Source organism: Theropithecus gelada, chromosome 3 (genome assembly GCF_003255815.1).
Source record: "Theropithecus gelada isolate Dixy chromosome 3, Tgel_1.0, whole genome shotgun sequence".
NCBI lineage: Eukaryota > Metazoa > Chordata > Mammalia > Primates > Cercopithecidae > Theropithecus > Theropithecus gelada.
In genome coordinates this window covers 118,962,963-118,976,952 of record NC_037670.1, presented here as the reverse complement: position 1 = coordinate 118,976,952, position 13,990 = coordinate 118,962,963, and the positions used below count along the sequence as shown (strand labels likewise).

The following is a 13,990-nucleotide window of genomic DNA, read 5'->3' as shown; positions in this document are numbered from 1 at the left end:
AAGTAACATAACCAAACAGAGAGCATTGGATATATTTTTTTTACCATCAACTATGACTCCATTAAAAAAAAAGAGTGAGAAAGAGGGAGAGGAAGACTTTCAGTTTGTATACATTATTCCTGAAGTTTACATAGAGAGGGCTCTGGATTTTATATGAATTATTGCTAGGACTACTTAAGGCTGGCTGAAGTAGAGAATGTTCACTTGTAGTCAAACTGACAGTTACTATGTAGTTTCGAATCATTTGTTTGGAAACCATGGGTCCTTAAACCATATTGTACAAATGTCAAACACATTCATTATTATAATATCTACACTGAACAGGCTTCTAATGCATCACTTGTAAATGAATGATAAATAGATATAAATGTCTATTCACAGTTGGCCACCTTTCTGAAGGACTATTAAAAATTCTTCTTTTATATACTTCCTCTGACTAAAGAGATGGAGTAGGATGTTAAGGGCTGGGGCAGGAAAATGCAGCTCTCTTAATTTAAACTATGAGAAATCTACATACAATCGCTTCTCAGCCTTTTGGCTAAGATCAAGTGAGAAATCTGCATACAGAATAGAGAATAGACTCTCTTCTGCTCCATTTTTCAAACATATATTTCCCCATTCAAACTGAACAACAAGGAAACAACAAACCCTAAGTTCCAAATTTAAATGCAAACATTTTAAACTAACCAGTTAACATTAATCCAAATTTTACTCATCCATCTTGTGCTAGTTCAAAACCATGAACAACATGTAATTGTTTTCCTCTCTCTAGGTTTCTACCATATGTGATCTGTCTTATGATTTTGGACATTTAAAATTTTCTAACTTTCCTTGTAACTGTATTATGCCTTGTCGCCCTAACTAGGATTTAAGCAATGACAAGATCTGAGTTTTATATTCTATTACAATATGCTTAGTGATAATAATAGATACTCAATGGATTTTTGTTGAACCAAATGAAAAAGAAATGCTGGCTCAAGTAGAAGGGGAAAAGAAAAAATATTCGAAGTGTAGTCACTTATAAAGTATCCCAAGTTTTATTTCTATAATGCGTATCAGTTGTTTCGGCTGCAGAGACTGACAAAACCAAACCAATAAAAGCAGCATTATTTTATTTATAATTACACTAAGATATATATTAAATGGTGCTTAAGTCATATTTAGTTATTTGATTTTTTAAAAATATGTTCTCTGTACATTAAATACTTAGCATATCATGCTAAGTACTATGATTATACAATAACATGTAAGTCTTTGAACTAAGTTACAATCTACTCTTTCTCATCAGAGTCAGCCCCCCCAAACAGTCAAAATATTAAAGGGAGAAAACTTACATGATACTACCATAATTAAAAAGATTTGCAGCAGACCAGATTTCATGAAGTTTACATTAAATCAAGACAGAGAAAACTTTTGCAGAGGCAAATAAACTCTTGTGAAGGAAAATAATTATTTATGAGGATTAGCAAATTTTTCTATTTTTACTACACAAGATGAAAAAACTACATCATTTTTAGGATTTTTACTGGCAACAAATACCTTCCGAGGCTATCTACTGAAAGAATAATAAATTCTTCCAGATAATTTTCTTGTAAAACTAGCTAATCTTTATAAGTCTTTCCAAATAGGCAATATATCCTCTTCTTTTTGTTTGGCTGAGAAAACTTTTATGTTTCCCTTGCGTTACCTGTGTTAAACTGAAAAAGAAAAAATCAGTCTTCTAAGTCAATTAATTTTTAAAGAAAGTTTATTTTCTGCTCCCTCTTTGTAAGTGTTGTAATCAAAGTGTTTGGTTCCTAAATATTCCTTCAACTTGAGGTGATTGATATAATCACCTTATAGTTACCCTCCTTTCCACGCAAGTTTGAGAGTTGAAACTAATATATTTCTGGCCAATGAGATGAAAGAAAGGGTTTTACAAAAGTATTTTTGTTCCTAAAAAAGAGATATAAGTGATTATTTATTTTTCCATTTATATTTCTTTGTCTGCATGTGACCCATGAAAACTGTGGCAGCCATCTTGCTACCAACCTAAAGATAATGCCAACCCCAAGAATGGCTGACAGAGAAAGAACTGGGTCCTCGATAACATCATTAAGCAGATGATATTTTCATCTTTGTAGTCACTCAAACTCTGAACATATTTATATTATATGACACATTTTCTTATTTTTTAATTCAAATTTAGGTGTCTTTTTTTCTGTTAGCTATCTATTCCATGCTAATTGATAAAAGCAATATAGTAGTTTCTTACTCAAAAAAAGGAAAACTAACAAAATCACAAATTCAAAAAAATTAGAGAAACACAACACTTACTGTATTTTATGCATCAGACATTGTGCAGTGTGCTAAAAGAGATCGGAAGTACATAAAAGATTATTCCCTTATTCAAGAAATGTATAATGTGGATGAAGACATACTGACACAAATCAATACTGACAACACTATCAGCTAGGACATCTGACATTGACATAAATATACAAAATGCACCAGTAAATGTGAACACTTAAATTTCCCAAGGGTGAGGTGAAGCCTTGGAGCGCAAAAGGTGAAGCTTTGGAGAGCAAAAGAATATAATTTGATAAAGTCTTTCAAGAATGAAGAGCCGTGAAATGAGCAAGAAAGTGAAATCCAGGAAGTTTTAGAAAAGGCACAGAACTTGATAGTAAATTATTTAATTTATGAAGAATAAACAGGATGCTTTGAGTAAAGTAGAAAGAGAGAGGTGGGGAGAGAGAAGCAGAAAATAGAGTGCATGTGAGAGAACAATGAAGAATAGTTAACAGTGAGACTGGAAACAGGGTGGAAATGCGCTAGGAAGAGCCTTAAAAGCATTGGGAGTTATACCTGATGTAAATGATGAGTTGATGTGTGCTGACGAGTTGATGGGTACAGCACACCAACATGGCACAAGTATACATATGTAACAAACCTGCACGTTATGCACATGTACCCTAGAACTTAAAGTATAATAATGGAAAAAAAAAAAAAAAAGTCAATGCTAAGAAGCCTGGAGTTTATTCAAGTTGCTAGGAAAAACTGCCAGAGTTGTATGAGTGAGTGAGACACATTCAGACTTTTAATTTTGTGACGATAATCTTATGGTTGTGGTAAACAGATTAGATAGGAGAAAAGGATAAACTAAGTTAAAAATGGTATTATCACTCACACTAGAAAAATATATTGAAATGTTTGCCACATTATCAGCTTGGCTTGTCAGCTGAGGCTTTTGCTGGGACTGTGTCACAGCTCAAATCTCCCTTTGCCTAATACTGCTTCCTAGCTTTCCTCCCACTGGCCTGATTCCAAAAACACTCTCTGATGATATAATCTTCATCTCAGAGTTGGCTTCTGGAGAAACTCAACCTACACAAAAGTGTCAGAAATGGCAAACACCGTTCTAGATCCATGTCCTTCTCTCGCAATGTGATCACTTCTGGGCGGTTCTGATTGCTCCATGTTGATCTAGTACTGGGGGAAGGGACTGTCAAATCAATAAGCATCATCTTTCCAGACCCCGTCCCAGAGAAGGAGTCCACGAGTATTCGCTAGCTGAAGAGAGGCCTTACGGACCAAATTTGGAATCGTTAAACTTCGGAATAGTTAAGTTGTGAAGTGTCACATCCTTGCAATGTGTGCTTATACTTGCTTTTAAGTCTAAGTCCCTATAGAAATAGTCCTTTCTCTCAAAAAATATTTCAGAAAAGACAAAAAGAAGGTCATAATCTCATCCATCTTCTTTAAATGCCAGAGAATTTTAAAAACAGAAACAAAAAAACAACTCAGTCTACTTAATTTTTATTTTCTAGATAGTGGAAATGTTCCCCAAAAATCTAATTACTTTTGACTTTCCTCTTCTGCAATCATTTATTTGTCAAATATTTACTAATTATATACCTGCACTATTCACTCTAGTAGACTCAAAATCTCGTCTGAACAACAGTAAAGACAGTAAAAAGGTATTATTAAATAATTATTACAAAACGCATTTTGTGAATCACTTTGCTATAATTTCTGGTGATTCTACGCTAAATGCCCATGGCAAATATGAATGATAATGGCCTTTTTTTCAAGAGGCACAGCCTTGTTTGTACAAAACCTCAAAGTTCACATATATTGTAAATTTTGCTAACTTCGAGTATTTTCTACAGATTTTTTTTTTAACCTTTCCAAGGGAAAAAAAAAACCCAACCAGTCACTGATAACTCAATTATATGTTGTAGGTTGCTTTAACCCTAAAGAGTACAAAGGACAGCCTTCAGACCCTTAGAGTCCCAACATGTGTGGTTTCCTCCGCAGGAGAGTTTGGATCTTTGCCGAGGGGCACTGAGCCAGTGCAAACCAAGTAGGTCTAAACACTGCTAAAGTACTACATTTTGACACTTATGTGCTACTGTGGAGTATCCTTAGCAATGGAGTGATTTATATAAATTGGAATGGTGGATACCTACATAATATAAATTATTACCTTTGCATACATAATCCCCTTATGAATTATACATTTTATAGAGATATAAAGAAATATCAGTTATGTAGACAACATCTAATTTTATAATGTATTCAAATAACTTTATTTTAATGATATCATAAGATAAATTGATACTTCATAAACATTTACTTTATTAAATATTAGCACATTTCATGCATGAAACATTGCCAAAGAGAGACTTGCTTAAAATAGTCACGGCAGGAAGTTATGCTATAAGAATTTATTTTAAGCAATGATCTAATACACTCAGTTCAGATAAAGGGACTTTTTCTTCCAATCCCTGAAGGCAGAGAATAGAACAAGAACAAATTCCCTTAAAAGTATGATTTGCTTTTTCTAGTATAGTGAAACTGAGACATATTTGGAAAAAACGCCTTTTAAGCTACGTGGCATCTCTTAAAGCAAAATTGCAAAGTTAACTAAGATTTTTTCCCTTGGCCACTTTCACAAAACATGTCATCTCCTGCTAAGATATTTACTGAAAATTAAGATGTTACTTGATGCCATCGATTGGCTCATGCTAGGAGTGTCAGTATTTTTAAAAGAAATTCCTGAAGAAAAAAATACAGCCTTAAGAAAAAAACGGAATGGAGCTATAATGGTAGATTAGAATGGAGGACAAACTTTCAAATTCTAGTACATAATCAACTGCTTATTTTATTTACATTAAATAATATCCAGGCTACCAGATAACTTTAATTTTTTTAAAGATAATCATATGAGCTTCTTAGTGTGTTTGGATTAACAGAAGTCAAAAACAATTGCTAGCAGTATTTTAGCCCTCAATTTTTCATCTGAAAACACAGATTACATGAAATGTATGTGTACACATTTGCAGAAATAATTTTTTTATTAAGTATGAGCCTTTATAAGCAATAAGTCCTGTTCCTTTAGCAGACCTTAAAAATGTGTGAAAGAATTACTTAAAAGTTAATTGATTAAAAACCAAATAACATAGTTCTATTGCAGAAATTAAGTAAGTAATATACTGCATATTAAGATAAATGTTTTGTGTAGACTAAAGCCCTGAGAATAAATAATTCTAAAATAATTGAGCAACTGATACTTGGCTATTAAATCTCACAATTAGAGAGTTAAAGTGGTCATTGTAGATGAATACTGTATGTAGCTTCAAAGTCTAAAGTCCTAGGATGGCCTATAAACAATTCTCTTTGAAGAAGAACAACTCAATATTGGTAACTATTGGATTTAAACCTTGCAATTGCTCCTAATCTTTTTTTTTTTTTTCAATACTTCTGAAAAAGATGGGTTAAAAAGACAATAGAATATGTCTCAAAGATGCAGAAGAGATCTGATATTATGTAATCTTATCAGCCATTCAATCTCTGCCAGTCTTAGCATCTATCTCTGCTTACATAGATATTGATATTTGCTAAAGTACTAGTTAGTAGACGACATCTAAAGTGTGGCACCCTTTCCTCTGGGTTTCACACTGGTAGTTGAAAATGTAGGACATGGTAGTAATTGCCTTTTGATTTTTAAATTACTAGTGTATGTTTCTTTGTCATGGTAAGATTGTCTTAATGAACCCATAGTTGGGAGATTTTTTATCTATACTTGCTGAGAGTGATTGACTTGTAGGAGAAACCTATTCGGATGTGAAATGGGAGTGTGGAAAAAGCCCCATGGTGTTTGTTATTATAGCCACATTATCATTTGAAAGTATGCTTATTTGTGAACTGAATGTTAATCAAATTTAATTTTACAACTATTGTTATGGATATATTCATTCTTGATGTATAACTCATTTGTCATTTCTTCAATCTCAAACTTTGCATTTCTATTATACAGCCTAATGGACATTAACTAATTTTTGATGTTTTCATTTATATTTTCAAGGCTTTTATTATATTTATTCACTCTTAATAAAGAAAATGCATAAAAATCCAGAATGTGTATCAGAGGCAATATATTCTTCAAGTATACTACTTTTTGACATGTACATGATGCACTGCATTTGACATTGCGTCCCTTAAAACAAAGCAAAACAAAACGGGAGAAGAAGAAAGATGAAAGTAAATGAATTTAACCAAATGTATACATAAATATACTGACCTTCTTAAAATTTTTGTTTAAGTCAACCAGACTGAGTAGAAAGATGTGGTCTTTGGCTCCCAAGAGCAGCCTGCCTCTTTCCTCATCTAACAGAAGAGTTTGAAAATCCAGTCCTTCTGATGAACCCAAAAAGGGAATACAGCTATTTGAAAGCAGCAAGTCTATGGAAAGCAAAAAAAAAAAAAAGAAGAAGAAGAAGAAAGAAAAAAAGAAGGGAAGGAAAGAAGGAAGGAAGGAGAAAAGAGAGAAAGGAAAGAGAGAAAGAAAGAAAAAGAAAAGAAAAAGAAAAATAGAAAGAAAGAAAGAAAGAAGAAGGAAGGAGAGAGACAGAAAGAAAAAGAAAGAAAAGAAAAAGAAAGAAAGAAAAAGAAAGAAAGAAAGAAAGAAAGAAAGAAAGAATTAGTAATAAGCAAAATATTTACTTGCCTAAATATACATATTGTCTCACTTTGTAAATGAATACATACAGCATAAAAAGGCCAATATAGCTATATGTAATTACGGTTTTCAACATAATTATTTAGAAATAGATGTAATATATTTGTACTTTAACACAATATTTATGTGTGAAAAATACGCAGTATTAAAATGAATATAAAACATGTAAATACACAAAAAGTTAAATACGAAATATTTTACAACCCTATGTTCATATTCTTATCATTTAAAGCATCTATCTATATCAATATTTGCAAACCTATAAAATTAATTAATGTATACAAAGTAAATATCAAATCAAGTGTATCATAAATCTCTCAGCATTTTTTTTTCCTACTTTTAAAAAAATACACTTCTTTTTTGGAGCGGTTTTAGGTTCACAGCAAAACTGAGAGATACAGAAATTTCCCATATACCTCTTACCCCACACATTCATAGCTTCTCCCATCATCAACATCCCTCACTTCAGTGGTATAATTATTACAATCAATAAACCTACAATGGCACATATTAATCATTCAAACTTCATAGTTTACTTTAGGGTTTAATTTTGGTGTTGTATATTTTATATATTTTGACAAAGGAATAATGACAAGTATCAACCACTGTAGTATCATATAGAGTACCTTCTCTGCCTTAAAAATTGTCTGTGCTCCACCTGTTCATCCTTCTCCCCTACCCCTCTCCCTGGCAATGACTAATTTTTTCTGTCTCCAAAGTTCAGCTTGCTACAGGATGTCACATAGTTTAAATCAAACAATATGCTACCTTTGCAGATTGGCTTCTTTCACTTAGTAATATGCATTTAAGTTAGCTCCATGTTTTCATGGCTTGATAGCTCATCCTTTATTAGTGCTAGTATTTTATTTCCTGGATGTACCACAGTTTATTTAAATTGTTACCTACTGAAGGACATCTTCGTTGTTTCCAAGTTTTGGCAAGTATGAATAAAGCTTCCATAAACACCTGTGTGCAGGTTTTTGTGTGGACATACTGATATGGTTTGGCTGTGTCCCCACCCAAATCTTATCTTGAGTTGTAGCTTCCATGATTCCCACATGTGGGAGGGACTCGGTCAGAGATAATTGAATCATGGGGGTGGCTTCCCCATACTGTTCTCGAGGCAGTGAATAAGTCTCACGAGATCTGATGGTTTTATAAGGGGAAACCCCTTTCACTTGGCTCTTATTTTCTCTTGCTCGCCGCTGTTGAAGACAGGCCTGTTGCCCTCCGCCATGATTGCCAGGCCTCTCAACCGCGTGGAACTGTGAGTCCATTATACTTCATTTTCTTTATAAATTACCCAGTCTCGGGTATGTCTTTATCAGCAGTGTGAAAATGGACTAATACGCATAGTTTTCAACTTTTTTGAGTAAATATTATACTAAGGAGCATGATTGTTGGGTCTTCTGTTTAGATTTGTGAGAAACTGCCAAATTGTCTTCCAAAGTGTCTGTACCACTTTGCGTTTCCACTAACAATGAATGAGAATTTCTGTTGCTCCATCTTCATTAGCATTTGGTGGTATCAGTGTTTTCGATTTTGGCCATTCCAATAGGTGTGTAGCAGTATCTTATTGTTTCAATTTGTATTTCGTTGATGATATGTGATATGGAGCATCTTTTCATATGCTTATTTGCCATCTGTATACCTTCCTTGGTGAGATGTCTGTTAAGGCCTTTTGTCCATTTTAAAAAATTAGGTTGTTTGTTTTCTTATCATTGAGTTTTAATAGTTCTTTGTATATTTTGGATTACAGTCTTTTATCAGATACATATTTTGCAAATATTATTTCCAGTCTGCAGCTTGTCTTTTGCCCATACTACTTTTGATAGTATTTAGATTGATGTCTGTGTTTGAAGAACTAAACTTTTTCTATTCCATATGTGCAGAAATAAGATGTAAAGAAAGAAACTGAACCCCAGAAAATGTACTCTGAAAGAGATATGACCCTGAACCAGTAATCCAGTAATATCAAAAATTTAATGCTAGGGTGGGCCTTGAAATTAAATTAATGCAAAAGCATAATTATACAAATGATACAAATGAAGCTCTTTAATCGTTTTGAGGTGAAGTCACATGCCCTAAAGTTACAAAACTACCTAGCAGCAAAGTTGATAATTGAATTGGATTCTGCAGTCTTGATTTTTTTTTTTTTTTTGACACTTCTCTTTAGGTCCCAATTCTTTGTTATATTTATAATTGTAATATGTACAGACTCCTATAAGTCATCCAGATTCTTTCACTAGATTTTGCCTCAGGTACTTACAATATCATCTTATTTTTAAATCCTAGAATAATGAATGCTAATAAGGTACTAATATTCATCACTTTATTAAAGCTCTTTATGTGCTATCTGACTTTTAACCAATTCATTATTTAAAAGTAGCTTATCATTAATTGATGAGAAAGATAAAAAGAGATAATGTCTAGGATATAGGCACCAAGATAATTCTAAAAAGTATCATGGCAGTTTTAACCTCTGCAAAAATGATATTTGAGTCCCTTAAATACAATGGCTTTATATTCCATCTACCAACAATGGGCTTTATTATTATTTCATATATTTTAGCTTTTCCTTCCTTCTTTTTTTTACTTTATAATGGTTAAATGTTATTTACCTTAGTTTCTAAGCTGGGTTTTGTCTTAGATTTTACAAAGCAAAAGGCAGTATGCCGAAGAAGACATGATATTTGAAATCTCAAATGAGCGTGACTTTACCGAACATAAATGTCTCACTAACATTTATGGATCATGCTTTGTATACATTGGATAGAAGTCTGAAATTGATACTAATTATTTTTCTATTAAGCTAAATATAACTTTAGTCATTTTTCAGACTAGAGACCCAATGGTGTAATATTTTATAGCAGTTCCGAATGCAGGGATAATATCCAATAAACACGCCATACTGATTGTAAAGTAGAATTGAGAAGAGAAGAATGGAACCAAGACAAAAGGTAAACGAATGTAATCTAAAGCCTTAATGAGAAAATACATTTCACACAAACCTTATTTCAATCAGGCAGTTGCCTTCCATGCAATTTCCCTTATTTAACAAAGACTGAAATCAGCAAAATCAAACGTATGTAAAAGCATTCCCAGGGGTATATTTTGACCCAACTAGTAGAGTAAGTAGTTTATATAATCGAAATCCTTATTGTTTCAAGTGCCTATGAATAATATTCAATTATTTTGAACCATGCATTACATTGTTAATTACAAAAGGAAATATTACTTCTCATAATGAGTAAGAGTATGAGCTTTAGGTCCAGGCCACCAGGGCACTATCCTGCCTTCCAACTCACTGGCTGTGTAATCTAGAACGAGTCACTTAACTTCTCTGTGCCTCAGTTTCCTCATCTATAAAGTGAGGACAAAAACAGAAATGATGTAATAAGCCATGTTGGTGTGAGGAATAAATGAGTTAATACATGATCAGCATTATGAATAGTGTCTGGCACATAGTAAGTGCTATGTATCTATCAGTCATTATAGTGATGATGATGTATTTTTAAAAGTCTATACAAAATGTATAAAAAGGAAATCATAATATTTCCCAACTCACAGTTCTCATGATGATTAAAGGAGGTAATTTATATAAAGTTCTTAGAACCATGCTGGGTAGATAGGAAAAGTCAATAAATATTATTTTGAGTATGATTATTAAGCTCTGCTTTGGGCCAAATAAGATATATTTTAAAATCATATATCTTATCTTCCGTTAAATCAGAATTAGTAAGATGAGAACATCTCTGCATTTTTTATGATAATGGAATAATATTAAAATGCTATTAAAGCCACATATATTTAGAAGTATTTAGTGTGTATTAAATGTTGAGTATGGTGTTAAGATTGTGGGATAGGCTGGGCGCAGTGGCTCACGCCTGTAATCCCAGCACTTTGGGAGGCCGAGGCGGGTGGATCACGAGGTCAGGAGATCGAGACCATCCTGGCTAACACAGTGAAACCCCGTCTCTACTAAAAAATACAAAAAATAAGCCGGGCGTGGTGGCGGGTGCCTGTAATCCCAGCTCCTCGGGAGGCTGAGGCAGGAGAATGGTGTGAACCTGGGAGGTGGAGCTTGCAGTGAGCTGAGATCGTGCCACTGCACTCCAGCCTGGGCGACAGTGTGACACTCCGTCTCAAAAAAAAAAAAAAAGATTGTGGGATTAGTGAGCCTTGTTTGCAAGGGGCTCACAGATCAGTGTGGAAACAGTTATGTATATAAAACACAACGTATGTGAAATAAATTCTAATAGAAGTATATATTAAATGTTAAACCTTTCAGATAATCAATTATACATCATCTTCTAAAAGGAGGTGAGATTTGAGCACAGCCTTGAAAGACAGATAGAATTTTGAGAGGAAACACATAAAGAAAATTTTTTTCCAGTCAGAATGAACACTAGGCTGTACAGGGGCACATGTTACTCCAGGTTGCACATACATACTGCACTTCTAATAGGTCTCCTACTCTGGAGCGTGACCTCTCTCAGGGCAAAGACCATGGTGTAATTATCTTAGAATTCCCAGCACCTAGCTCAGAGTCTGAGACAAATTCAGTACTTAATAATTATTTGTAGAACTGAGGAAATGTGCTTTGCTGAAATATAGGGACTATGTGGGATGGAAAGAATTGAGACTAGACATAAAGGCAGCATCTAGAGATTACAGCATATGATGGCACGTTGAAGATTTTGGTTATTATGTAGGTGATTGGAAGCTACTAAAATGTTTTGTTCAGAAAAGTGGCAACAACTATAGCTGAGTGTTGTAAAGATAAGTCTGGCTAAATTATTTAGGATGGGTGAGAACAGGGAAAGGTGGGGTCAGGAAGACTATCCAGAGGTTCTGAAACATGAGGAGTCCCTGAATTATGGCAATGAGAAGAGGAAGGTGTTTAAGAGCTGTTTATGTCATTTTTTGTCTTTACTTATACAGTGAGAAAAATAAATACAAAGTTGATATAGCCACTTGCTTTATTTTCTTTAATCAAAACCAATTCTATGGGGTTTAATTTCAAACCAACTTGACAAGAGAAAACAGCTGAAAAAATAGTGACTAACCTGGGGTATTATCATTTCCAAATGATTTAATATTGCCCTGTGACAATGCTAGCAACAAAACGATTAAACATCCTTCAACAATTTGTTGTAGCCAAATTAAATAATTAGATTTAGGCATTACATATGAGAATTTCTTAGGCTGACGCACACATTATGAAAAGACTTTGGGACAGGGATTGGAACAGGTTCCCTCTTTTCCAACCAGCTTATCTTTCTTGCATTTCTGCCAAACCAAGCAAAGACACTTTTGTGTCCACAGGATTATTAACCAAAACTGAAAAAAAAATGGTAATTTTAGAGTCTGTATCCTAACACATAAAGCAAAGACACTCAGTGGATTTCATAAATCAGAAATGGATGCTGGCTCTGCTGGGTTCAAACTCATCAAAGTTGAAGACTAATAATTTGGCAATATACTTTGGAGCTTTTTTAAAAAAATTCTAAACTGGAAGTTTTTGGGCACGTGATTTTTGAGATTGTCCATAGTTTTAAAGCTTTTTGGACAGGAACTTTGTTTTTTTTTTTATTTTTCCCCTTAGGTAAAAGGGTGAGTGTGTTGCTTCACACGTGCCATTGAGAGGAGGCCAGCTCTGTGCTTGGTTAAACAGCCTCACCCTTCCTCGGGATGTCAGCAGCACTTACCTCCTAAATGACTCCTTTGTTCTATCTCCCTAAACCTTTGACCTAATCCACCATAATTCTTTTTCACTGTTCCTTTTAGCAGTGCATTCTCCTATTACCTTGTTCCCAGTTTGTAATCTTAATCTCACAGATGTTCAAATTCCCACTTTTGCTCTAGCAACACACTTTTGGAAAAATCTACAGTCTCATCATTTCTAAAATTAATGAAGCAAGGACATGATTTTTTTTATTTATCTACTTGGTTAAATATAGAAATCATTGCATATTATGGATTTTGATGCATGGGTGACACAGAGAAGATGTTCTTGACCCATTATCAGTAAACCACCATGGGACAATGAAATGGGTCTGAGGATTGAATTTCATGTAAACAACATGACACTTTCACGTTTGTCTGTATGCGTGTATTTTTTGAAGAGTTTCTGCATGTGTCTTTATTAACACCTCTTGATATCTTACCAGAAGTCACAGGGAAAATTATATGTTTTCCACATGTAGTTAATAATCATATCTAAAATAATTTCTCATTGCTAGCACAAGAAAGTGAGCCAATACCCTCCTAAAATGTGACTTTTGCAGCCAATAACTGACTCATCTAAGAACACCAGGTATCTGCACATGCTGGAAAGACACTGATTACAAGTTTGACACACTCCTGTCCTCATGGAACTCACACCCTAGTGGAGAGAAAATGCTCATCTACAACAAAAATGAAAATATACTTGTGACAAAGGACAACCATATAATGTAGTAGATCAGTAAGTACCTCTAATGGTAAAATGGAAATATCTTTTTATGTATATTTCCTTTAGCAAGTCTAATAAAATGAATCTCCTAATTGACAGCCAGATGCTTCCCTATTTAAGGGAAGGCTAAGGATTAGGTAATCTCTGCTCTTATTTGAAATACTTTTGTTCTAAAAATAATTCTTTGTGTCTCCCTTTTAGTGTCCCTTAATACAATTGTTCATTCAGCCTGAGGAAACATTTGACCCAATGGTCTATATTCTTCCTCTTCACCCCAGAAAGGAAGGGAGTGGTGAGTCATATTGAATCTAATAAATTTAGGATTAAGCAACACAGACTTCCTCAGTATTTGAGTGTTAAATGAACAAGATCCTATAACCTTGAAATCCTGCATTTATTGCCAGAGATCCCGAACTGGGTGGAGTTGTCAGTTTCTCTCACGAGAAGACTACATAGATAAAGAAAAAAGAAAAAAATGCTTCCCACATCCTTTAAAGAACATTTTATGAAAGACAGAAATTCATGGGGCT

At 33.8% G+C, this 13,990-nt stretch overlaps 1 protein-coding gene across 1 annotated transcript in view; it reads right to left on the bottom strand.

Annotated features, from left to right (window-relative positions):
• Positions 1-13,990, bottom strand: part of SEMA3D (semaphorin 3D) — a 161,779-nt gene that overhangs the window by 100,015 nt on the left and 47,774 nt on the right. The window contains exon 3 of the mRNA XM_025380899.1: positions 6,566-6,726. Within this exon, the coding sequence (XP_025236684.1) occupies positions 6,566-6,726 (161 nt within the window). The remainder of the gene's footprint in view (positions 1-6,565; positions 6,727-13,990) is intronic.